Source organism: Drosophila sulfurigaster, chromosome X (assembly GCF_023558435.1).
Source record: "Drosophila sulfurigaster albostrigata strain 15112-1811.04 chromosome X, ASM2355843v2, whole genome shotgun sequence".
In the NCBI taxonomy this organism is placed as follows: domain Eukaryota; kingdom Metazoa; phylum Arthropoda; class Insecta; order Diptera; family Drosophilidae; genus Drosophila; species Drosophila sulfurigaster.
The window spans coordinates 22,975,971-23,001,333 of NC_084885.1; the positions used below are offsets into that span (position 1 = coordinate 22,975,971).

At 39.5% G+C, this 25,363-nt stretch overlaps 4 protein-coding genes across 10 annotated transcripts; 1 reads left to right on the forward strand and 3 right to left on the reverse strand.

The window, feature by feature from the left end:
* The first annotated feature begins 316 nt into the window (after positions 1 to 316).
* Positions 317 to 12,489, forward strand: LOC133848969 (phosphorylase b kinase gamma catalytic chain, skeletal muscle/heart isoform). 5 transcript variants are annotated; one of them, XM_062284745.1, is made up of 10 exons: positions 317 to 638; positions 1,571 to 2,416; positions 5,034 to 5,212; positions 5,282 to 5,566; positions 6,612 to 6,702; positions 6,766 to 6,902; positions 6,975 to 7,072; positions 8,754 to 9,278; positions 11,042 to 11,200; positions 11,274 to 12,489. In XM_062284745.1, the coding sequence occupies exons 2-10, from the start codon at positions 2,325 to 2,327 to the stop codon at positions 11,406 to 11,408; spliced, it is 1,701 nt and encodes a 566-aa protein (XP_062140729.1). In that variant the 5' UTR covers positions 317 to 638; positions 1,571 to 2,324; the 3' UTR covers positions 11,409 to 12,489. The 5 variants fall into 5 exon arrangements, with proteins under 5 accessions (XP_062140729.1, XP_062140728.1, XP_062140730.1 ...); XM_062284744.1 differs by having other exon boundaries at positions 317 to 525; XM_062284746.1 differs by having other exon boundaries at positions 317 to 504.
* Positions 12,047 to 12,959, reverse strand: LOC133848775 (uncharacterized). Its single transcript, XM_062284471.1, has 3 exons — positions 12,909 to 12,959; positions 12,583 to 12,811; positions 12,047 to 12,505 (listed from the first exon to the last, which is right to left on the reverse strand). The coding sequence occupies exons 1-3, from the start codon at positions 12,957 to 12,959 to the stop codon at positions 12,270 to 12,272; spliced, it is 516 nt and encodes a 171-aa protein (XP_062140455.1). The 3' UTR covers positions 12,047 to 12,269.
* Positions 12,960 to 14,219: 1,260 nt separating this feature from the next.
* On the reverse strand, positions 14,220 to 18,095 carry LOC133848968 (alpha-(1,6)-fucosyltransferase). Its single transcript, XM_062284743.1, has 4 exons — positions 17,397 to 18,095; positions 15,654 to 16,224; positions 15,165 to 15,589; positions 14,220 to 15,068 (listed from the first exon to the last, which is right to left on the reverse strand). Exons 1-4 carry the CDS (start codon positions 17,696 to 17,698, stop codon positions 14,429 to 14,431), a joined length of 1,938 nt encoding a protein of 645 aa, XP_062140727.1. The 5' UTR covers positions 17,699 to 18,095; the 3' UTR covers positions 14,220 to 14,428.
* A 679-nt stretch (positions 18,096 to 18,774) lies between these two features.
* Positions 18,775 to 23,786, reverse strand: LOC133848971 (uncharacterized). 3 transcript variants are annotated; one of them, XM_062284749.1, is made up of 3 exons: positions 23,417 to 23,786; positions 21,203 to 22,091; positions 18,775 to 21,127 (listed from the first exon to the last, which is right to left on the reverse strand). In XM_062284749.1, exons 2-3 carry the CDS (start codon positions 21,987 to 21,989, stop codon positions 20,265 to 20,267), a joined length of 1,650 nt encoding a protein of 549 aa, XP_062140733.1. In that variant the 5' UTR covers positions 21,990 to 22,091; positions 23,417 to 23,786; the 3' UTR covers positions 18,775 to 20,264. The 3 variants fall into 3 exon arrangements, with proteins under 3 accessions (XP_062140733.1, XP_062140735.1, XP_062140734.1); XM_062284751.1 differs by lacking the exon at positions 23,417 to 23,786 and adding an exon at positions 22,991 to 23,140; XM_062284750.1 differs by lacking the exon at positions 23,417 to 23,786 and adding an exon at positions 22,472 to 22,639.
* Positions 23,787 to 25,363: the final 1,577 nt, after the last annotated feature.

Consider the following 25,363-nt stretch of genomic DNA (forward strand, 5'->3'; position numbering starts at 1 on the left):
ACCAATGACGCAGTGGCAGCCCTGCTTGTATCGCAACGTTGCTTCGCGCATATCGATATGCATATGGGCAACTGTGTGCGATAACCTTATCGAAATTATTTTTGCTTATGCTGCACTGGATTTTGTAATGAAAGAGTGAATAAAAATAATATAAATGTTTGCTTAAAATTAACCATATTTTTACACAACTGATGGTAATTATTTGTGCAACATCGATGGCAGTGTAACCCGTTGGCAATTTTTAGTATATTTTTGGTATATCACAATGACGTTAAAACGAATATTTTAGAAACATGACTTGTGGTCACACTGCATCACAGGTGTTAAGAAAGCTCTTGTTTTAAGATAGAAAAAGTCGGAAATCATCGAAAAGAATTATTGATTCAATAATAAATGAATTGATAATATTATTTGGCTGCATAAAACATCGATGTGTTTGAGCAATTGCAAAAGCATCGATGCATCGATAGTGCCATCGATGTTTCACCACCTCTATTTGTGATTGTGTGTGATCCCAAAATACAGGTTTTGTGTTTTATTTTTATTTTGGTTTAAATTTGACCGTAAATCGCAAAGCCGCAAAGTGATGACCGGAATTGTTACAACACAAGATAACAGTGCACTGTTGTTCGGCAGACGTATGTGCAGCAAAATGTGTTAAACTCCCCCCAAAAAATGGACAAGAGTATTACTTTTAACCTTAGTTGACATTGAAATGTACCCGCTGCTAGAGGCGGAGACAGTGCGTCGACGTCTCTCTGTCTGTTTCAATGTGTGTGAGTGTGTGCTAGAAAAGGAGAACAAACCAAAGACAAATAAACTGCATGCAGAGGGTCCCAATGAATTTTTATTATTTTTTTTTTGTATTTTTGTATTTTGTGACACATGTGCTTTACAAACGATTATCGTCGTCGCCATTGCCGTTGCTGATGCCGCGCCCCCAAAACTCCAAATGCGAAAAATGAAAAGAGTGTGAAATGATAAAAGATTAAACGAAACTGAAACTCACCTGCTGTGTTCGTGGAATGGTAAAGGGGAGAGAGGTGGTGGAGGCAGGTCGATATGTACGAAACGAAAGCAGCGGCGGCAACTGCGACTGCGGCAGCGCGACTGCAGCTGTGGCTCGGCTTAGTTGCAGTAGTAGATGAGAAACAGATCAAAACAAACCAAAGTCAAAATAGTAACGGTAACAGAGATAGAGCGCAAAAGCGAGAGCGAGCGAGGCAAAACACTAAGTGTGGGTGTGATTATTGAATGACTGAGTGAGTGGGGGAGGGCGATCGTATGTGTTTCTCTATGTGTGTGTGTGTGTGTTTGTGTGTAATTACAAAATGTGATAAAGTTGGAAAGCATTTGTCGCCGTTTAGATTTATTGGGCCGACGACGCGTTGTGTAATCATTCATAAAGCGCACTCACTCAGAAGTAGAAAATAGAAGTAGAAGAGCAAAAGCAAAGGCAGAGCAAAAAAGGCAAACGCGAATGTGAATGCTAATTCTATTTCATTTCAATTTGATTTTATTTGATTTCTCTTCTCTGTTCTGTGTTCTGTTTTAAATCGATTTGTTGTAGTTGTTGGCATTCGCTATTAATTAAATCAGCACCCGACTCGCAGCCTTTTAACAAACCAACAACAGCTGAGAGTGTGAACGAGCGAATGCGAGCGAGAGAGAGAGAGCGAGCGAGCGAGCAATGTGGAAATGAGAGAGCAGAAACAGCAGCCCACTTTTGACTTCCACAAGAACACCAGCAACGAAAGCAGCAACAACAACAACAGTAATTGTTTCTTACACCAGCCCAAGCTGCAAAACACCGGCACAACAGAAACAGTAAAAGCAGCAACAGCAGCAGCGCTGCCAGCGATTTGTTGGTAATTAAAAGTAAAGCAAATACAACAACTACGCAGCAGCAGCAGCGTAGCAGCGACGTCGACAGCAAACGGCAAGCGACGACGTCGTATAACGGAACAGATTCAATTCGTGCATTGATCGTGTCGCGTCGCGTCAACTTGCGTCGTTTTATACAAAAATAGCAACACGCCAAGGAGTGAGCGAGACTGAGTGAGTGGGAGAGAAAGAGCATTGTATTCTGTGTTGGATTTGGATTACACTTAATAACCACAACAACAAAAGCAACAATAATCATACACGACAATAATATCAACAACAACAACAACAACAAATAAACAAACAAACAAACAACAGCACAAGCAACCAGCAACAACAACACCAACAACAACAGCAAGTGCGAGTGAGACAGAAGCGACGCTGGTGTCGCTGCGACGTCTCGAGTTGCTGAGAACGCCGCCAAAATTTCACTGGATATAATGGCCAAAGACGAGGAGGATGATCTGCTGCCCGACAAGGATGCGGCCAAGGGCTTCTATGCCAAATATGAGCCCAAGGAAATACTGGGCAGGTAAGATCAGCTCGATATAACACCTAAACGAATATTTTATATATCTTAGCTGAGACTTAAGATGAGATGATTATTATATACAATTGAAGAATGCTAAATAAGGATAGATAAATAATTTTAGGTAATTCTTTAGTAAGATCTCCCTCATATAACCCCTAAAACGATTATTTTATATATCTTAGTTGATAGATACTAAAGATGACTGAAGAAAATATTAGTATTATATACAATTGAAGAATGCTAAATAAGGATAGATAGATAATTTTAGATATCATCATTGAAATCATTGAATTTACATATATATTATAGATTATAGATCATAGACTTTACAAATTTCCCATTCCTATTAGATAGATATTTCCTTAGTTACAACTCAGGTTACAAGAGACCTCTCTTTGCTGTTTTCTTATAGATCAAAATTAAATCAATTATATAGATATAAATTTATTTCGATAGATATTATATAGGTCAATATAATTATTTCAGGTAATCATTTAATCTAAGTATAAAGAAGAAATTTAAGGATCATTCTGACTAGATAAAGACAGTTTCTTAAAATTTTAGTTGTCAAAAAGTATGTTGACAAAAAGTAATCTAATTCTTACAAATTGTTCATTCCCTATTTAATTTCCTTATTCAAAACTGAGTTTATATGAGACCTTTATTTGCTAGTTTCTTATAGAGATAGATGTTGAGAAGACAAAACAAAATTAAATGAATTATTAATAATATAGTTTGATATAGATCAATGTAATTACTTCAGGTAATCATTTATTCCAAGTATTTGGGAGAATTTCGGCTAATCTTTTAGGCGTACCATGGCTGGAAAATTTCTTAAACATTTTAGTTGAGGAAAAAAAGTATTTCAAAGTAAGCAGATAAAGAAGATTTAAATATTTTAATAGGGAGAAAAAGTATTCCAAAGTACGATCCTGGTTAGTTAAAGACAATTTCTTAAATATTTTACTTTAAAAAATAAAGTATTTAAAACTATTCGAAGTTAAACATTACGAATTTCCAATTAAATTTCCTAAGTCACAACTCGGGTTACATGAGACCTTTCTTTGCTAGTTTCTTATAGAGATAATGTGTCAGAAACCTCAGCAAAACACGCCCCACAACACATATCATTGACCTTTTGGGCAAAACAATTTCATGCGATCGACAAAAATTACTCATACAAGTAAATTTTGTGGAAGACTAGACTTACTGCGAATTTAGCTAGAAGTGGGCTAGAATTACAATATTTCTTCTTATTTGGGCATATAATGTAGAATTGTTTCACATTTAAATTGAGTCATTTTCAACTGGAAGACATAATGCTGATAGATGGATTTAAAAATATCAAATGACTTTCGTGATATTCAAGGTTTAAGTTAAAAGAATAATAAGCGAGCGAATATCTGTTAATTGTATAGAATTGGAACATGGAATAAATCAAACGAGTTTTGGGACTATAACTATTAAAATGATATATTTTAAGGTAAACTAGAAGATATATTGCTGATACATAGATTTAGAAGTATTAAATTCTGTTCATGATATTTGAGTTTTAAGTTAAAAGAGTAATAATCATATAAAACTATCAGATATTTGATTATTATTCTTTTTTTTTTATTTTACACGAGTTTTCTGATTATAATAATATAAAAATAATTAAATATAGAATGTGTCTTCACAATTCTAAATAAATAATCTATTAAATATTAAAAACAAATCTTATTTCCAAAATAAAGATGAAATGTTATGTTTAATCGTAAATTCGAAAAATTCCCTTAAGATAGAGGAAAAGTAAGCTAAAATTTTGTTACTATAAAATCTCATAATTTCTCTCTTTAAGTTATAGGAAAAGTATGCTAAAATTATTCTATTATGTTATCGTATACAACATTTTATTGAATTAATCGGAACTGAAATATTACCTTAATTTCCTATAAAACTATTAATTTCTCTCTTTAGCTAGAAAATAAGAAAGTTACAATTTTTATTTTTAAAAAACTATTAATTCTCCCTTAAGTTGGAGAAAAAGAAAACTAAAATTATGTTAGAAGAAAAACTATTAATTTCTTTCTTAAGGAGAAACAAGAAACTGAAATTTTGAACAAGAAAAACTATTAATTTGAAGTGCAAAATAACTAAATATTGAACTAATATAATGATAAATTATAAGCAATCTTTTAGTGTATATAGTTTTTCACCTACTAGACAAAATCGCGCTATATCGAGAGGGCATTTGTGGGTGCGAATTGTGCCCAAAATCGAAAGATCCAATGCGGGGTGCATAACATATTTAATGTTATTATCGTTGGCTTTATGCAGAGTTTGCAGAATTCTAGACTTTTGTTTATGTTTTAAATTGGAGAAAAGACGCAGAAGGGTTGCCTCAATAAGACTATAAGACTATGACTCAGAGACAGAGGCACATGTGGAGACGTGTGAGAATTGTCATTGTTACATTACGATATCGAGATCAACCTTGAGTTGAACTTCACAGCGAGGCAAATAGATCGTAAAGCTGTAAAAGTGATTATGATCGTAATATCCTCTCCAAGTCGTATCTTTTGATAAACTAGCATGTTCAAACAGTGTGTTAATTTCGGACTCAACATTTTTACAGGGGCATCAGTTCGACGGTGCGACGATGCATCGAGAAGGAGACGGGCAAAGAGTTTGCCGCTAAGATCATCGATCTGGGCGCCACAACGGAGGCGGGCGAAACGAATCCATATCATATGCTCGAGGCAACGCGACAGGAAATCTCAATTCTACGCCAAGTGATGGGTCATCCCTATATAAGTGAGTCGTAATATTCAACTAAATTAAACATTAATAATAATCTTTGTTTTTTTTTTTCTATTTCCTCAGTTGATTTGCAGGACGTCTTTGAATCAGATGCATTTGTATTTCTCGTCTTTGAGCTGTGCCCAAAAGGCGAACTCTTCGACTATCTGACATCGGTGGTTACGCTATCCGAGAAGAAGACACGCACCATTATGCGACAGATCTTTGAGGGTGTCGAGTATATACACGCCAAGAGCATTGTCCATCGCGATCTGAAGCCCGAGAACATATTGCTCGACGAGAATCACAATGTCAAGATCACAGATTTCGGTTTCGCACGCCAACTGCATGATGGCGAGAAACTTTCGGGTAAGGAAGGGATTTTACATTCCCAAAGCAGATTCGGGTTTTCTTCATACATGACTAATTCTTTCTTCAATATTAGAATTTCTTTTATAAGCTATTATAAGCGCATATTTAAGCAGAGATTTTTCTTTTATATACTTGACTATTTCATTCCTTAATATAAGGTTTTCTTTTTTCTATTCAAACAGAGAATTTTCTATATACTTGACTACTTTTTTCCTCAATATTAGAATTTATTTAATAAGCTATTATAAGCGCCTATTTAAGGAACCCTAATATTGAAGAAAGAAGTAATCAAGTATATTAAATTTAAATTAAATTTAAATTTGTTCATATTAACAACAATCACTTAACGATTTAACTTTAAATTAGAATATTCAAGTTAGAATACGATCTAATTTAAGACGATTTTGGATGTGCATTTCTTTCGTTAACAGAAATTGTTCTCTAAAATTTCACAAAACTAGCTTGTGTATTAGCTGAGTTATATAATATGCATTTCTCATGCAGTTTCTCATACAAATTCTGTCTGTCTCTCGAGAAATATAAGAATTTCATAAGTGGGTTGTTAGTTTTATATAAAGTTCGCTTTACATTGACTTAACCATTTAACTTTAAATTATAATATTTAAATTATAATTTGTTCTACACCAAAAAGATTTTAGTGGTTAATTTCTTTCGCGAACAGAGACTATTCTATAGCATTTCATAAATGCTTTTCCAAATTATTTCCTATACACATTCTGTCTGATTCTCCCCAAATATTAGAGTTTCTTTAATAGAACATTTTATAGAACATTGACTTAACGTTTACTTTACCATTTACCTTATATTTACATTTAAATTAAAATATGATCTACACCAAAAAGATTTTAGTTATGCATTTCTTTCGTTAACATAAATATGTCTTTCAAATTTCATAAGCCTAGCTTGTGTATTAGCTGAGTTATGTGAAATGCATTTCCAACTGATGCTCATGCACATTCTGTCTGTCTCTCTCTCTTTCACTTTTGATCGCTATCATGCTGTCTCTCTCTATTCCATACAGATCTGTGCGGCACACCGGGCTACTTGGCCCCCGAGACGCTCAAATGCAACATGTTCGAAGGTTCTCCAGGCTACTCACAGGAGGTGGACATGTAAGGAAGGAAATCGAAATCGAAGTTCTATTTTTAACTATGGTATTTTGTATTGTTTTGCAGTTGGGCCTGCGGAGTTATAATGTTCACTTTGCTTGTCGGTTGTCCGCCGTTCTGGCATCGTAAGCAGATGGTCATGCTGCGCAATATTATGGAGGGTAAATACAGTTTTACCTCACCGGAGTGGGCCGATATTTCAGGTAAGTTTATCACATCACATCTCGTTTAATCGAATCTATCGTTGATCCATGGTTTTACTTCATTCTCGACAGAGGATCCCAAAGATCTGATACGCAAATGTCTAGTCGTTGATCCTGCGCAACGTATCACCGTCAAGGAAGTATTAAGACATCCATTCTTCAATCAAATGGTAAGTGACGATCCCATAGAAACCATTCTAAATGCCCCGATCCGGTCCCCTAGGCATAACGTTAGTCGTGTTCAGGTCTACTACTATCACACAATAGATATCTATGCGTATTTATATTTTGTATTCTTAAGTCCAACAAACTTCAGGAATTAGAATTATACACAAAAACACTCAACAATTGTGACTCACACATATTCCCGGAAAAACACAAACAAAACAGCCAATTAACTGCTTCTTCTTCTTCTTTCTATAAACTTCCAACTATATATTCACATATTTAATATATATAATCCAAGCCAATTGATATTGTACTGCACCTTGGGAGTCGACACATTTTCTATTTCAAATTTTTTCCTTCAATGAAACTGATTTCCCTTCCTACTTTTTTTTCGTTCGTTGTTTTACATTTATTTTAGTATTTATTTACTTAATTTATTTTATTTTATTTTATTTTTTTTTTTTTTTTTTTTGAGAATTTATTATTATTATATATACGTACATTTTTCTCTTTTTCTTACATATTAAATACGTTTACTTAAAACTTAAAAAAAAAAACATGCAATTATTATAATAAAAAAAAAAACGAAAAAACAAAACCAAATACAAATGTATCGTACCTCTGTCTCTCACGTCAATAATCGAATAATCGATATTCGATAACACACGTAGTTGTTCGAGCAAAACATTGATGGCCTCAAGCGCAGCCTCTCGACCAAGTCCAGAAGAATGAGTCGCATCACTGAAATCGCACTGGTAACGAATAATGTCTGGACTAACAAATACTCTATAATAACTACCACAACCACCACAATAATAATAATAATATCGATGATAATAATAAATAAATCAACAACAACAACAAATCACATACATATCAACTTTGTTGCATTTTGTTCTTGATCGAAATCGAATCGAATCAAAACTTGTCTAATCCGAATAACTCTCAACTCTTTAACACCAGGTTATTTTTTGATCTCTTCCTGTTTTCGTGCTCGTGCTTGTGCTCGTGTTTGCTCAGGGATTAAGCTTGAGCATTGTCCCATCTCTATATATAACCTTCAACAAAAAAAAAACAAATATATAGTTAATTAATGAATTAATTACTTAATCGTTTGTTGCTGCTTCCCATTTCCTACTTTTTATTTATTTATTTCTACATTATTGTTTTTGTTGTCGCGTTCTTTTCTACTTATTATTTTGCTTGTCTAATTTGTTTGTGTCTCGCTCTTTCGCTCTTTTCGTGATCGTGTCGCCCGTCGTCGCGATAACAATAACGATAACAACCGATAACAAAAGCCGCGTGCATGCATGCCATCTCTGTCTAGCATTTAACGAACCCATTTGTCCTTTTGTATGTGTGCGTGCAATGAGCGAAAAAAACAGCAAAAAAAAACAAGATACAAGGTGCATATAGTAAAAGAAGCAATGATGAAAATGGTCCTTTTAAGCTAGCTTAGGTTTATTTATTTATTTATGTACTCTATATTTATTTGATAATTTAAATAATAAATCGATTTATGTCGCTCAAATGCAAACAATTTAGGTATTATTTTTATTTGTATACCATTTTTGATTATATTTATAAAATTCTTTTGATTTCACTTTCGTAAACCAAAATCGTAAATCCTCAAAAACCAAAAAAACACCCAAAAAAACAAAATCGATCGGTTATCGATCTCAGGTTCTAATGAACGATTTGACAATGGCGTGGCATCCGCCAGCGATGCGTCAGCATTCGCAAACAGCGACCACATCCAGCCGAACCTACCTCAATCATGCGATCATGGAGCCAACGAGCAGCAGCAGCTACAGTGGCAACAACAACTCCTCCTACATTTACTACAGTGCACCTCAAAGCTCCTATTCATCGAATCGATTGCGGGATGTTGCGCTCTCGCCCGACGCCGAGCGACAACAGCAACTCCAACAGCAACAACAACAACTCCAACAGCAACAAGTGTTGGAGGCAGCAACAGCTGCAGCGGCAGCAGTAACGGCAGCAACATCGTCGCTTTCCAACACTGGCAGCTCGTCGATGACGCTAACGGCGACTGTTTACTATTCACAACAACAACAGCAGCAGCAGCAACAGGCATCGATACCAGCGATAAGCGGCGATATCGATAACGATAAATTGATATATGCAAATGCCAAACAACAACAACAGCAACAACAACAAGCACATTTATTATATCCCACAGTGCAGGCAGGTTTTTCCTTATCCTTTTTGGTTTTGTATTTCTTATTTTTATTGCCACGTACAACTTATTTACTTAGTTTTTGACACACACACACACACTTAGTTGCTTTTGAGTTGTTGAAAATTATGTTGAACACACACACGCTGAGATGAAAGCCATCAAAAATCACACACACACACACACAAATACACCAATACACTTACACAACGGCGTCAAGGCACTTGAAAAATCATGCTCATATTCCACTATCTCTTTCTATAACTATACTATATAATATATATCGATTGTATTATTGGTAATTGGAGTCATTAATGTTAATGTTTAGTTTTTGAAACACACCTTGTACTATTATTATATTATTAATTCTTTTTTTTTTTTGTTGTTTTAGCCAAGTAAATTGTATTATATGCACCTTTGTAGAAGTATTTAGTTTATTATTATACATATATTATATCTAAAAACGATAATTTTGATGGTGGTTTTTATTTAAGTATCGCTTTTGCACCCCGATCACTAATAATTGGCTCAATCTGTGTAACTAACTTTGATTTCTTCTCTCGCTCTCATGCTATCTGTCTCTTTCTTGCATGCCACTTGATTAAGTTTCGATTTTTAGCGTAGCGTTTAATACATCACAAAATACTATATACAAATACAAATACACCATTTACGAATCGAAATGAAAAATGATATAAACAAACAAAAAAAAAAATTATACGCTTTACCGATTTTCACTGACGATGTCTTTTGTTTTTGGTTTTAATTCTCTCTCCTCTGTATGATTTGTTGATATACACGTTTTGTTTTGTGTGTCTGTCATGTTCTCTCTATCAATATTGTCAGAGTCTCAACGCCCTTATAGGATGTGTGTCTATAAGTCGGTGTTGTGGAGACTCCCTTGTGAGTAAACCAAAGAAAAATGCTGAGAATATACAAAAAAAAACCAACCAAACTATTAGTTACACCTACCACACATACACCTACATACATACATATACATATACTAGTCTCTCTCTTTCTATCTCTCTATTATATATGTGTGTGTGTTTTGTCCTAGAGTGTCGCTCACCCATTATACTATATACTACATATTTTGTCAAAATTAATACAAATTTTCTGTTTTAATTATATTTATTTGCTTTTGCTTACAAATAACAAGAAACTGAATAATTACTCCCCCTCTTCACATTTCACATCAAACTCACGCACACTAACACAAATGCAGCGTAGTTCAGGGAGAGGAAAGAGGATCTAAGCAAAGCAATGCGAAAGCTTTCGTTCTCCCACTCACACACACTGCAGTTAACACAGCATGCAAATGCAAATGCAAAAAAAAAGTCTAGCCTAAGAAGTCTTTCCACCCTCTATCTTGATCTCTCTCTCTTGGTCTCTTTGGTAAACACACAAACATACACACGCACACGCACACTGTACATTTGTCTTAAGGCGCAAGTTATGTTGCACTTTTCTATTTATTGCTGTAACCGTCTAACAACATAACGTAACGTAACAAATGAAAAACAAAATTATTACTCACACACATACACACACACACACACACATTTTGTTGTATCAAAAACAGCTTCTAACATTCATATTAACCCCAAAATGGCGAATGGAAACTAAATCTAAACTAAAAAACAAAAATAAGAAACCCAACATAAATCAAATGAAAATAATAATAAACTATAAATATCAGTATATGAATTAATTAACAATTTTCTCTTTATTTTTTTTTCTGTGTGGTATTCATATGGAAAAAATATAGCTGCGGAAACAGAGTCGCTTCAATGCACGCAAAAAGTTCCAATTTGCCATATTAGTGATACGTGCCGTGATCAGGATACGTCGACTGCGCTACACTGCAGAGCCGCTGCATGTCGAGGAAGCCATACGCGATCCATATCGCGTCAAAGTGCTGCGCAAGGTGAGTGCAAAGCAAACACACACACACATACATACATACATAAGCATACACATATTCACCTCTCACTTTGCAGGTCATCGATGGCTGCGCTTTCCGCGTTTACGGCCATTGGGTGAAGAAGGGCGAGGGACAGAATCGTGCCGCCCTCTTCGAGAATACTCCGCGCACCGAACTCCATGCGCTCTACATCAACAATCTCAGTCGATAGGCATCGATAGGAAGCGGAAGACGCACATCAAACACAAACACAAACACTTGCACATATAAACACACACACAAAACACGAAAATTAGCAAAAGTAATTAAACGACACACACATAAAATACGTATCAAACACACACACACACACACCAATAACAACAACAAAGTGTAATCAGCAATCGGTTCGGTTCTGTTTGTATGTACAATTAATTTTTTTTCTTGTTTTTTGAAATCTCCACATCATTATTATGTTGTGTATGTACAAGAGCTGAAATGAAAAAAATCGAAGGAGTTAGTGTAGAAATTAATACTATACACCCAAACATACATATACTACATACATACATACATACATATAATTAGTATGCTAGTTTTACCTATGTACATACTTACTTACATACATACAATTAAACGCGAATTGTCGCCAATAATACAACGACAAGAAGCACAACTACAACATGAGAAGATATGAGAAGGCAACAGATGTGCATGTAGTAGTGAGAGTAGTAGTAGTAGTGAGTACGAACCGTAAAAGGCCTTTGCCTCCCCCTTTGCCCACTCCCCCCCCCACGCTCGACATACATAACGAGTGAGTGAAGAGGAATAAGAAAACACCAACAACAACAACAACTACCAATCAACAAATCAAGCAAAAACAAACATACATAGATGCATATGTATTTTCTGTTAACGATTTTATTAAATTATTTAAATATATTGCTAAGCGTTTACATTTTAATTGTTATGTTGTAGTATACAAAATAAATAAAAAAAATACACAAAAAAAAAACGAAACGAAACAAAAACAGAAACAGAAAAGTGCAACAACGTGAGTTATCGCTGCTGTTATCGTTATCGATGACAAAGCTTAAATGTGCTTGGTGCAATCATACGAGCGTTCACAGCATTCGGGATAGTTACGGTTCGTGTTCACAAAATCGCGCTGCTTGCAGCCCTTTGGCGGTGCCTTTGCCTGGCAAGTGCGGAATTCCACATAACCGTTCTCCAAGCAAGTGACGCCGGCGCACAGATGATCGGGTGCCTTGCCAGTTTGTCCAGGCGACATAATCACGTTCGAGTTGAGCACACATTTGCCGGGATACGCTGCAAAAAAAGCATCGATGCGATTACAAATAAGTAAGTTATGTTTTTTTTCATTTTCTTTATAAATTGCCACTTACAAGGATTGCTAAACTTGACGCGTGCAATGGCCGCTTCGGCAGACTTCGTGCTGAGCACGAAGAGAACGACAGCGCAAACGAAGAAAGCGACAATTTTGAAGTGCGCCATTTTGTAGTTGTAGTTGTTCTTGTTATTACTGCTGCTGAGGTGAAGGTGATGCTGCTGCTGATGCTGCTGTTGGTGTGTGTTGTTCACAATTGGATTGTAGGACGGCAAGTGCTGTTGATTCTGTGAATGCGGCAATGTTTTATACGCTTTGTTATCACAATCACAAAAAATACGCCGTCGACTTGCGGCTTATCGAGAGCTAAGCTGCCAACCGAACTTGACCTTGTCCAATCCCAATCCCCAATATTGCGCTCCTTTTCGCGCCCATGCCGGTTTTAGCGACAGCTGCCTGTTTGGCGACTTTTTGTTTTGTTGCCGTCCGTTTGTTGTTGTTGTTGCTGCTGCTGCTGACTTCGACTTCCCTGCGGTTCATTGAGTACTTAATTATATTACGCGCTCAGTATACACGCATATAAATAATTTTGTGAAATACTTTAATTGTTAATTGATGCACACACAAACACAGGCGTTTTTTATGAGCCTGCTGCTGGCGCTTATCACGTTTTCCATTTCGTTGTTGTTGTTTCTGTCAATTGGCGCCTGCTTAATTCTTGTTGTTGTGATTGTTGTTTGGGCTTTTTTGGGAATTCTTTATTTTTTTTGTTTTGGCATTCCTGTGGTTGCTTCAACGTTGACTCAACATTTCGCACACAAATCATAAAAAAAAACAATCTACAAACTTTCACCGAACAATCAACCGGCTGCTGTGGGATCTTCAACCTTTGCGCCAAAAGTTCAAAATATCAATCGATATTTGATGATGTGCGTGCGCATGCGTGCGTTTGTTTATCGATAAGTGTCATTGACACTTTACTCAAAATGGCAGCAGTGCGTTGGTACTTTTCACAGCGGGGTCTATTCTTACATTTGTACATTTTGCTATTGCAGTTGGCATGCAATGGTACTTTATTTGCAGCGTTGGCAAATTGGTTTTTTAATAGGATTGTGGAGGAAATTGAAGGTTGCCATGCAGCTTTACTAAAAAAGATTTTTTCGCAAATGGGACTTTTTGCTTTTGCAAAGTAATTGACAGCAATTGCATAGCTATGATTATGGGACATTTCGCTCCGGTACTTTTCGCCTAGTATCCAGTTGCCTGTAAATATGAATGGTACTTTTTGTAGCTCGGCAACTTCTTCGGTACAAATTAGTGCAAATGGTACTTTGCTTGCTTTGTCCCATTTCCTGTTGCCTGTAAAATTGTAATTGGTACTTTTGTGCTGTCGAAATGAAAGAAATCCATGTTTCGTTTGTTAAATTAAAACATTACTATTTATTTGTTGTTGTCGTTTCTTTTGTCTATGTTACAGAGGATAAACTATATTGCGCGTACTTTGAACCCTACTTTTGCATGCTTAAACTTAGTCTATATATATATATATTTAATTTATATATATATATATATATATATATATATATATATTTGTGTATTTATAATATTACTATATATATGTATATATTCTTTTCTTGTTTGTCAACATTATTTTTAACTTCTGCGGCTTACGAGAAATGCAACATTTGCTTGCTAGTTTTGTTTTGTTTTTGTGTTACTTGTTTTGCTTAAGAATGAGATTCGAATGCGTTGCGAATTTGAAGAAAAAGAGAATTCTCGATTAATATCATCAAAAGTGTCACGTTACGTTACGTCACGTTACGCGTTACGTGGAATGAGAAATAGTGCGAGATTCATTAGGAGTTGTGTTGTTGCTTTGCTGTTTGTTATTTGTTGTTGGACGTTTAGACACCGTTGTAAACGGGCAACTTGGCCGTCTCGACCTTGTCGATGACCTTAAAGGAGGGGAACAATCCACCCTGATTGGTTCGCGTATTCTTGCCCTTGGAATTGCCATCCCAATGATTGCCCGCAACCGAAACCAGATCGCCCACCTTCAGCTGCAGATCCTCATGGGATCGCGGCTTGTGAGCAATTACCGCTCGTCGATTATGCGGATTCTGTCCGCCATAATAGTAGATGTCATCCAGGGACTTGAAACGATCCGCGGCATTCGGATACATCGTTTGCATGATCTCATAGGCGACGCGACACACCTGCGAGGAGAATGTGCACACCAGGTAATCGGACATCGAGAGCAGATGAATGTCCAGGATGATGCCATTGAGAGCGGTGTCGGTGTAGCGTGTGGAAACGGCGGCCATGCGTGCCACCTCCGGATCACCGACGATCCGATATTGCGGATACTTTTTACGCGCCTCCTCGATGACACGCGCATCGTCCGAGGCGAGGAAGATGCGACGCACCACGCTCGTCCCATTGATCTCCAGCGTGCGATAATAATCCTCCACATGGGTCATGTACTCCTCAATGCTGTGGAAGGCAGCCTCGGTGCCCACTTTGTCTGTGCGTCGGACATGTACGCTGCGGAAAAGTTGTAAATGGGTATAGAAAAAGTGATTTCAAGCTGCAAATATTGTAGAGCAATGTCCTAATCCTAATCTAGTTCAGTGTACCTACCCGACTATGGGACGCTGCCAGCCCAGATTGCGCATCCCCGAGTTGAGGAAGTCGCGTGTGCTCGTCTGCGGTCGCAGCAAGTATTTGAGAAACTGTCCCACCCACCAGACAATGGGATCGCCATGCAGACGCTTCAATCGCGGCGCCAGATCCTCGGGCACTGCCAGCGGCAAATACGGCGGACGCGGCATCAGCGAATCAATGATGGGCAACACCAGCACCTGAGTGTTGGGCTTCCCCGGCCAATTGTACGCATTGGCGGTGCCAGCATCGTGACAGCTGTCGGAGACGGGCTTGAAAACCTCCTCCCAGCCACCTTTGTGATAGCGCCAACCGCGCGACTTAAGGATGAGCGTACGCTCCGTGGCGTAGGCCACAATGAAGCAGTAGACCACATGATGCAGTTGACAACCGTAGCCGCAACCCTGGAAAACGAGACGAGAGATGAGACGAGGAACGATGAGAGAGAGAGAGTAAAAGGACCCTCACCTTATTGAGCTTGCAGACCAGCTTTCGTGCATTGGCACAATCGCTGGGATTCTGCAAATGATGCAGACGTCGCTGCACCAAATCGCTCAATTCACTCGCTTCCTTGTGACGCCACGCTTCGTAGCCATCGACGCGACGAAGATGCTCCATGTCGCTCAGAAGCGAACGCTTGTGCTCGGCACCCTGCAGCAGCACCTGCTGTATGGACTCCTCGAGATCGGCGTTATTCGGACCGAGAGATTTGCGTATTTTGCCCAGCTCGCTGCTAAAATAATTCCAAATCTCTGCGACATTTGTTTGCACCCGACGTCGTGCCAATTCATACTCGAGACTCGGCTCGACGCCCGCCACGCCGCCAAGTGGAGGTTGCCCAGCTGGTCCTGAGTCGATTGCAGCTCCGCCCGCTGCCTCAAGGCCACGCTCCATGTCCGAGTCGGCGGGCACGACCTCAAAGAGCGTATCATCCACAAGAAGTCCAGCATCGTTGCCACCTCCTGCTCCGTTTTTGGGTGCAGCATCCTGCTCTAGTCTTTGGATAAGCTTCAAAGCACTCTGCTTGTCGAGCTGCTCACTGTAAAAGAACAGGGAGAACAGAAAGAAACCGAGAGAATGAGAGAATGCAAAAGAACAGACTTTGTGGGTTTATGTGTGACGTGTTCACTGCTAGCGTGAATAATTCCTCATTACACCAACGTGTCAGGGGCCGTTTAGCATATGAATGCCACGTGATTATAAAAGCATGTCGAGTGCGGATTTGGGGCGATTTCTGTGCTGATTTCGGTGGTCATTTCAACGAGGTCTCAGCTGAGATTTGAGGTGTTGTTAGGGATGACTTAAGAAGCAATTTTACTGCGCGCGCTTTCTTGGAGAGACTTCAGGGAGTTTCTGGGGATTACAGCGGAAGCTTAAGAGAGATTGTTGGATACTGAAATATAACTGCGCGCTTTCCTGGGGAGACTTCAGGGTGATATCATGTGATCTCAGTGAAGTTTCAAGGTGGCATTTATGGGGATTATAGCGAAAATTTGAAAGAGATTGTTGGGTACTTTCAGTGCGATTTCACGCGGAGCCTCGAGCATAGTTTTGGAGATGAATTTAAAGCTAAATCGAGGGTATTTCCGATGGAGCGTTTTCACGGCCAAATTTCTGAGCTCATGGTTTCAACAAAACTTATGTGATAACCTCAAGGGTCACTTGCGATAAAAATTAATATCGGTTTGTGCAAACCACATAAACAGCATAAGAGGAAGTTAAGCAGGTAAATTACAGCGGCGTTCCCAGGAGATTTGAAAGGTCGATTTCAAATGGTATTTTTAGCTGTTTAAGAAAGATTAGGAGGGTAACATTAAGCGTATTTAAGGCACGTTTCTTAAGGAAATCTTATAGGAAATTAGTAGGCTGCTTTCAGGGAAGATTATGGGGGGTAACATTATGTGAATTTAAGAAACGTTTGTTAGGAAATCTTATAGGACATTAGGAAGTGATTCTAGTGATCAAATCAGAAGATTTCAATGAGGTAACCTCAACCTTCCAAAAGGACTTTTGTAGAAGGTGATTTCAATGAGGAAATTTGAGTAGTATTTAAGGGGCGTTTTTAGAAGAACTTTGAAGGTTTTTTGTTGAACCAGCCCAGACGAATTCAATGGAAGATTAGAAAGCGATTTAAATGGAGACTTCGAAGACAGGATCTCGGCAATAAATTCGACGTGTCATCAGCGTTGTTTCCCCTTTTGGCAGACTCACCTCATCAGCTCATCGATGAGCAGCTTGAGCTCCTCGTTGCGCTGCTTCGTGTGCTCAAGCAGCTGCATCGCCTGATTGATGCGTCGCGTGTTCAGCTCATTGTCACCATTCGATCCCAGCGAAGCGGATCCATAACTCTGGCCTCCCTGTCCACCTTGCCCTTGACCAGCAGCCTGCTGCTGTGTGTTGGTCAACTTGAGCACGAAGACGTAGACGAGCACCGCCCACGCAAGCACAAAGATGATGAGAGCACGTACCCAGGAATTGGATGAGGAGCCAAACAGCTGGCGCACCAGCAACATTGCTGCAAATCTTTCCTACTCTCCAACTCACAATAGCTTGCCTGCGTGTGAGTGTGTGTGTGTGTATGTGTGTGCGGGTGTCGTGTCCGGTGTGCGTGCGTGCGAGAGTGTATGTGTGTGTGTGTATGTGTGTGTGGCACAGCTTGTTAATGGAGTGTTGTTGCTTGAGCGTTTTTTAGCCGTTTGGCTCGTCGTCGCATAGTCACCAACCAAACGAGCAGCGCTTTAGCTGCTAATGCTTATCATTATTGCGCGGCACTTCATTGCTAACCACAACGACAACAACAACGTAAACAACACAAACGGCAATGCAATGACACAGTTTCCGTTTTTCCTTTTTTTCTCGTTCCTTTTGGCGAGAATAAATAAATAACAAAATACTAGAATAGGGATGAAGCTGCAGTCTATCGATAGATATCGCCGTGCACTTTATTCTTATTATCGGTATATTTCAGTTTTAGTATATTTTTGCGTTCGATAAAACACGATTGCTGAATAAAACTAACGCCGGCTACACCAGCAGCAAATTCACAGGCCAATAACATACTATGAAAGTCTGTTCTGCATGTCGAACACACTTGAAAAATATGCGAATACCAAAGTCGGCAAACGACACGTAACCCAACCATCACACATGCTGATATCGATTGGCAGAGTGGCGGTGTGTCGATAGTCCAACTTGATTGCATTATTGGTACTTCTGCGGGACATTCAAAGAGAGAAATTCGCTATGTTCTGTTCCATGCTAACGAAGAGGTATCGTTGTTTTTGGATTATTCATTTTGTTTTTGCAGTATAATTTCACAATCCATTGCGGCTTATGCTAAGTGATTCTAAGGAATTTAATTTCATGTTTCCCCTATTTGGTGGAAAGTATCTGTGAACAACTCACTCACACTTTCCAATAGCCATTTCCAAAATTTCCACAATTACAATTTGCAACTCCAACTGCAATTTGCGTTGTTGTTTTGTTTTGTTAGATCAGCGCCAAAAATGAATGCGTTTGTTTGTTTTTTTTAATGCTATTAAAATTTAGGTTGTAGTTGTGTTGTTAAATCAAATGAAAAATTATCGTATAAATTATAAAAAATTCAGTATTATATATATATATAGTATTAAAAAAAACGTCGTACACATAAATTATAAATTATATTATTACAATTACGACCACAAAAATTTCGTACTGTTTCAAATGAGTGTGTGTTGTTGTTGTTGTTTGTTTTTTTTTTTCATTTCATTCTTTTTGCTTAGTCGACGGCGGCGTCTAATGCTCCATGAGTGTGTGTGTGTATGTGTGAGGGAGTTAGAGATGTGGGTGTCTGTCTGTGTACGTGTCTGTGTGTGTGAGAGAGAGAGAGAACGCTTGCCGATCAAGCGGCAGGCGGCTTTTTTTCTTGTTGAAGGGGGGCGGGGCGAGGGGTGTACGATGAGCTCTGAATTTGTATGCGACAAGTTTTGATTTATTGTTAAATTTAAATACTTATATAAATTACTTTTTTTTATTATAATTATTGTTTTTTTTTTGTTTTCTTTCATCCGTTTCTTGTATGTTTCTTGTAGTGGGCAACTGCGGCATTTGTAAATTTCTTTAATATTTAAATGTTGATTTCTCATATTTGTTTTTGTTTTACGTTTCGTTTCTCATTTGACTGTGTAAAAATATCAATTTGTTTCTGATTTTAATAGTTACTATGTTGTATTTTTATGGTAATATGGTATTTTGCTTTTCGTTTTCTCATCATCTACATAATTCTTCACGTGTTTTCACGTTACGTTGACGTTACGTTATCGCTGCGGCAAATTGGGGACTTTTTTGTTGTTGTTGTGTGTATGGCTATTTGCTATTTTGTTTGTGTTTGTTTTGCTTTTTTCAACATTCAATTCGTTTCCAACTTCAGTTACTTGGTTTTTTTATGTTTTATGTTTGCCTCCTCTCGCTCGCACTAAATATATTTTGTTTTTGTTGATTCTCGCTTGCTCCTAGCATTACGTTCTATGTCAGTGTGTGTGTGTGTGTGTCTGTGTGTACGTGAAATGGTTCTGCTGCGTTGTGTATTTGTGGTTCTCTGTTATGGGGGCTTTTCTTACGTCTCTTCTCTTCCGTTATGCTTACGTTATGTTACGTTATGCTCTAGTATGTGTGTGTGTTGGTGTGCTGTGTGCTCCTTGCTATGTTAAGTTTCGTATGTTGTGTGTGTGGGTGTGAGTGTGGGGATCTCGTTATATGTGTGTGTGTGTGAGTTGTATATATATATATATATTATATGTGTATAATTAGTTGTTTTTTTTGCTTAATAGTAAAATTTCTTGAATGTTGTTGTTGTTGTGGCAAAGTGTAGGTAATGTTTTGCTCTCAATCAATGTCGACTCAACTGCACTACATACATACAATGTGTCTTTCCACCAGTTATCCTTTTCGCTTTTCTTTTTTTCTTCTCTTACGTTTATATGTTGTTGTTGTTGTTGTTTTTTGTTGTTGTTACCCTTACCCAACCAACAGATCTGGATGTATGTGTATTTGTCTGTGTTGTGTTGTGTGTGGGCGGTTGGGTGTTCGATGAGCAGCTCAGTCGCTGCGCAGTTTCTTTAGCTCTGGTGATTTATCGGCGCCTGTGGCGGCTGCAGCAGTGGCGCCATCTGGCGAGCTGGCATCCAACTCGCAGTGCAATGCCGTACGCTTTTGGCCAATAGATGGCGCCGTTAGCGTTGCACTATCTGTTGCCGCTGCTGCTGACGCTGTTGTTGTCAAATGCTGCTGCAGTTGTTTCCTGCTGGCACGCAAATTGTTGCTGCTGCTGTTGCTCTCATCAGCCTCTAGCTCCTCATCCTCATCGTCTTCGTCATCCTCCTCCTCATCGTCTTCCTCGTCCTCATCATCGACATCGTCGTCATCCAACTCGTCTTCATCCTGCGCCGTTGTCGCCGACGCCGCAGCAGCTTTTCCATTGCCATTGGCCGGCGGAGGAGCAGCTCCAACTCCATCAGCAGCAGCAGCTCCATCAACTACTGAAGCAGGAGCAGCTGTTGTTGTTGTTGTGGTGGTGGTTGCAACTGTTTCGCCATTGTTGTTGAGCTGCTTGTTGTTATTGAGTTGTTGTTGTTGTGGAGACACTTCAGCAGCGACTCCAGCTGCCGCAGGCTGGGGATGATTCTTGTGTTGTTGCTGTTGTTGTTGTGGTGGGGCCTCAAGATTGCTTTCGGAATCGTCAGAGGCCAAAGGTCCTCTGTCCTCGCCATCCTCTGTGGACGTGGTGGTGGCCGTGGTCTGTGTGGTATTATCATCAATGATGGGCTCCTGCGAAGTGGAATCATTCGACACGAAATTCGAGTCGCCGTCCTGCAAAGCGTTGTTGTTGCTGTTGCTGTTGTTCTTAGCTCCGACAACGTTGACGCTCGTTGCTAACGGCGGATTGATGTTGTCATCAGCAGCTGCAAGAAACCGAAACGAAGCAAGAGATTAGCACACACACACAAAAGAGAGAGATGTGACCGATTGAATTTTACCTGCACCAAGACTTTCGTCATCGACAACTCCAACGCCATCGTTGGTATCATCGCCATCGAGCACTTTGCTGCTCGTCGTCTTGCCATTTGTGGCCATCGCTGTGGCCGCCACACCCGGCGGTGGCATCTCGTCGAGCAGCTCGGGACTGAGGTCGTTGGCCACATAGTGCGCCCAGAGCGCCAGCTCGACACGATGCGGCGACCAATGCGGCGTCTCGCCGCCGACCTCCGCATTTAGACGCTCCACTGTGGACTGTATGTGTTGCACAAAATTGAGGTACTCCTTGGTCGTATAATCAATGCCCTCGATCTCTGGTATGGCCATCAGGCACTCGTCGGCCATAAACGGAGCCGAATCCGGTGCGGCGGCGGTCAACAGAGCCGATGCCATTGTTGTGCCCACACCCTTTAGATTGGACAACGCTGTGATCGCCTGCTCGAGATTGGGCAGCTTGCGGAACGCTTTTTTTGTCTCCTGAATGACGGCACGTGGTGTATTCACCTTGACCAGATACGATAGCTGTGGATAGAATTTGCCACGCGACTGTTTCCATTTCATCGCCTGAACGAGCTCATCGTACACCAAATGGGCGTCCTTCCCTCGTGCCTTGATCAACGTGGGCAGCTCGTTTTGAAACCATTGATCGAGTCGTATCAGCTCCTGGGGCTTCTTGCTGCGCTTCTCAGCCTTCATTTTGAGCACCTCTGGATACAGTTTGTAGCAGTATTCGAATTGTGTGGTGCTGCCATTCTCGAAGAACGACGCTGTCGCTTTGCCGTTTGCCATCTTTCTTAGTCGTCTGTTTGTCTGTGTGTGTGTTTGTGTATGTATATCGATCTCTGTCTCTGTGTTTATCACTTTACCAGTTATCGCTCCTTGCGTGTATCTCTAACAATGTGTTATCGATATATGCCAATATGTCGATTGATGATTGTTGTTGTCGTTGTTGTTATTGTTGTTGGTGATGCGCCGGCGAAACGTTGGCATGATGATGAACACACAGCAGCACATGATGAAGAAGAAGCACCAGCAGCAGCAAACGAAGAGAGCGGGAGAGAGAGAGAAAGAGAGAACACAAATTAGCATTACATTTTAAAAACGCAGCAGACAATGAGAGCTTTTTTTTTTCGTTTTCGTTTTTTCTTCTTTTTCTTTTCTAGCGTTGCTGCATATAAGTGTGTGTGTGTGTGTGTTGTTGCACGTGTGCGTGTGAGTGACGGACGGCGAGAAATGTTTGCGAAAAATGTGAGAAACAACAATTTAATTACTTTCACTGTCCGTCTGACTAGCCAAGCTGCTGCTGTTTGCCGCCTTGTGTCGTTTTTTGGATGGGGATATATTTATTGTTTCTTTTTTGTGTGTGTTTCAATTTCGTCGCGAATTTGTCAGCATTTTCAATAATAATAACGATAATCACATTTCGTTTGCAAATTTGCAATTTTTCAGGGCAGCACACACAGCACAGCGCACACAAAAAACACACAGGCACAAAAAATCAAATCGAATTTTTACTCTCAAAAGCAAAAGCAAGGCAGCAGCATAGTTGCAGTTCGCAGTCGCTGCTTTCGTTGTGTCGTTGTCGCTTGGTTCGCACCAGTCGGGTTTTTTTTTTTTTTTTGTTTCTCGTTGTCGGCGAACGTCGTTGTCGTTGCTTGTGTCGGTCTTTCGCACGCACACATTCAAACACACACAAACACTAGGCAGCGGCAGCTTTAGCAGGCACACACACACACACATACACACAGTGACTGACAGGCAAACGCACACACATACACGGGCACACTCACACTGCTTGCAAACGGGGCAACGAAATTTCGTTTCTTATACGTTTTCGTTTTGCTTGCTGTTGTCGTTGTTGTTGTTATATTGCATTTTGGAAATATGCGTTCGGTTTTAAACTAAAACAAAACTAAAAACATAACAACATTGCCTGTCAGTCACATTAACAGTCGTGCCGTCACAATCGCAGCTCTTCAGTGTTCAGAGCTGCCAGTGTGGCCGTCTCTCAGTCGTCTTTGCCGTCGTTGTTGTTGTTGTTGCTTGGTTGGTTGAGACGGGTGCCAAAGAGGCCACCAAGCAGCGAATTGGCGAATTTGCGAATGCGAATCTCGAACGCGAACCGTGAATAAAATATATTCGGTGTATGCAGCAGATGCTGATGCTCTTGTTTGTTGTTATTATTGTTATTGTTGTAGTTGTTTTGTGGTGCTTACCTCTTTGTATCATCAAAAAAAACAACAAAAAAAAAAAATAAATAAAACAGAAACAAATCAACAAAAAATAAGAAAAGCAACGTTCGTTGCTTTTTTAGCCGCCGCTCTTCGTTATCCGTTTGTTTCGCTGTATATTTGTTGTTGTTGTTGGTGCTTCGTTGCGTTGCGTTGCGCTGTTTTCTTTGATTATGTATGGTTATATTCCTCTTATGATTATTATTATTATTGATATATATATGTATATATATGTGGGATGTACTCGAGAGTTTGTTCTCTAGTTTCGGATTTGAATTTAATATTAAAAACAATTTCGCTTGCGACCGCCGCTGTTAGTTGCCGCCTGTCTTTCGTTCTGTCCACAGCGAGGCAGTCAGCCAAACAGCCAAACGCCAGCAATCGAGCCAAGGCAGCCAAACGCAGAGCGCAGAGCAGAGAGCCAGTCAGCCAGCGCGAGAGAGACAGAGAGAGAGAGCCACTGTAGTCGAGTCGAGTCAGCCAGCAATAAAGCTGCTTCTCTGTTCCTCTGCCGCCGCTCTGCCTCCCTTCCTCTCTCTCTCTCGCTTGCGCTGGCAGTGGCGTCGCTGAGCGGGGTTTTAACTGTCGAGTGTTTGTCGTTCGTTTTTCGCTTTTCGTTGCTCGCATCCGCATTCGTAATTCAAGCAAAAAGGATGCAGCTGCCTTCGCGAATCCAATTACGCTGCCTTCGCTCTCTCTCTTGCTCTTGCTCTCGCTCTCAGCAGAGCAGCTAAAACAATAATAAAAACAACAACCACAATAAGAACAGCGGCAGCAGCAGCAGCAGCAGAGCGCGCGCACCCCTCAAAGCCAAAGCCGCACGTCTGTGTGCGCACCGCTTTATCGTCGTTTCCACTTTCGAGCGTTCATTCGTATTCAATGCCTGTCGCTGTTCGCTTCAAGCGACGCTGCTGCTACCCGCAAAAGGCACCTCGACAGCGGCGTCGACGTCGTTTAAAATGGGGGTTGTTGGCAATGCAGATGGTCGATGGCGATGTCGATGTCGATGACGATTAAACGACTGTCAAGACATGCACAAAACTAATTAGACACTTTTTCTGTCTCTGTCAATGTGATCAAAGAATATTTTTTAATAAATCGCTTAACGATCTCAACTGCTTAAGCGCAACAATTGTAAAGTGAAGCACATTTTTATATTTTCTTTGTACATATATCTATTTTTTTTTTATTTTATTATATTTTTTATTATATTATTTTGTATAATAATTAAACATGTAAATAAATAATATATTTTTTTTATTCTAAGCCAAATATGTCGCTAAGCGAATTTTAGTAATATAAACATATTACTAGTCTGTTTTAAGCATTTATTAATACATGCCCAGAAATAAAATTATTTATTTATTTATTTACATGTTACACGTTAATTATTATACAAAATAATATAACCAAAAGAAGGGAGTGCTAGCTACTAAGGCCAACGACTATAAAAAAAAGCAAAAAACGCAACTTGTAAAGCTAAAGCAACATTAATTGGTATTCAGTACAAAGTATTTAGTATATTTGGTTGTTGTCTACGCGAATTTTCGTAATGTATTATTATTCATTCTTTTTTATTCAAAGCTAAATATGCCGCTAAGCGTATTTTAGTAATATAAACTTATTACTAGTTCATTCTTATGGGCTATTTTCACTGTCACTCAGTTCTTTTACGTTTCTAAGACCAAAGCAACATTAGTTAGTATTCAGTATAAAGTATTTAGTATATTTGGTTGTTGTCCCCGCTGTGCTTTAATCACGTTACGCCTCTGACAGTTTATCGCTCCGTCCGCTCCGCTGCTTTTGCCATTGCCTGCATTCTACGTACTCGAGTAGTGTGTGTACGTTCGGCGTTCAGCGTTCCCGTTCGTGGTTCGTGGTTCGCATTCACATTTCGCTTCGTTTCGTTTCGTTCGTTTGCCATCTGCGCCT

Coding starts and splice junctions, on each gene's coding strand:
- LOC133848775 (XM_062284471.1), bottom strand. CDS start 12,959: ATGGGCGCGAAAAGGAGCGCAATATTGGGGATTGGGATTGGACAAGGT. Junction 12,812..12,908: donor TTGGGATTGGACAAGGTCAA/GTTCGGTTGGCA, acceptor CCGCATTCACAG/AATCAACAGCACTTGCCGTC. Junction 12,506..12,582: donor CGTCAAGTTTAGCAATCCTT/GTAAGTGGCAAT, acceptor CTTTTTTTGCAG/CGTATCCCGGCAAATGTGTG.
- LOC133848968 (XM_062284743.1), bottom strand. CDS start 17,698: ATGTTGCTGGTGCGCCAGCTGTTTGGCTCCTCATCCAATTCCTGGGTA. Junction 16,225..17,396: donor CTCATCGATGAGCTGATGAG/GTGAGTCTGCCA, acceptor GTTCTTTTACAG/TGAGCAGCTCGACAAGCAGA. Junction 15,590..15,653: donor TGGTCTGCAAGCTCAATAAG/GTGAGGGTCCTT, acceptor CTCGTTTTCCAG/GGTTGCGGCTACGGTTGTCA.
- LOC133848969 (XM_062284745.1), top strand. CDS start 2,325: ATGGCCAAAGACGAGGAGGATGATCTGCTGCCCGACAAGGATGCGGCC. Junction 6,903..6,974: donor GGAGTGGGCCGATATTTCAG/GTAAGTTTATCA, acceptor CATTCTCGACAG/AGGATCCCAAAGATCTGATA. Junction 7,073..8,753: donor ATCCATTCTTCAATCAAATG/GTAAGTGACGAT, acceptor TATCGATCTCAG/GTTCTAATGAACGATTTGAC.
- LOC133848971 (XM_062284749.1), bottom strand. CDS start 21,989: ATGGCAAACGGCAAAGCGACAGCGTCGTTCTTCGAGAATGGCAGCACC. Junction 21,128..21,202: donor TGACGAAAGTCTTGGTGCAG/GTAAAATTCAAT, acceptor GGTTTCTTGCAG/CTGCTGATGACAACATCAAT.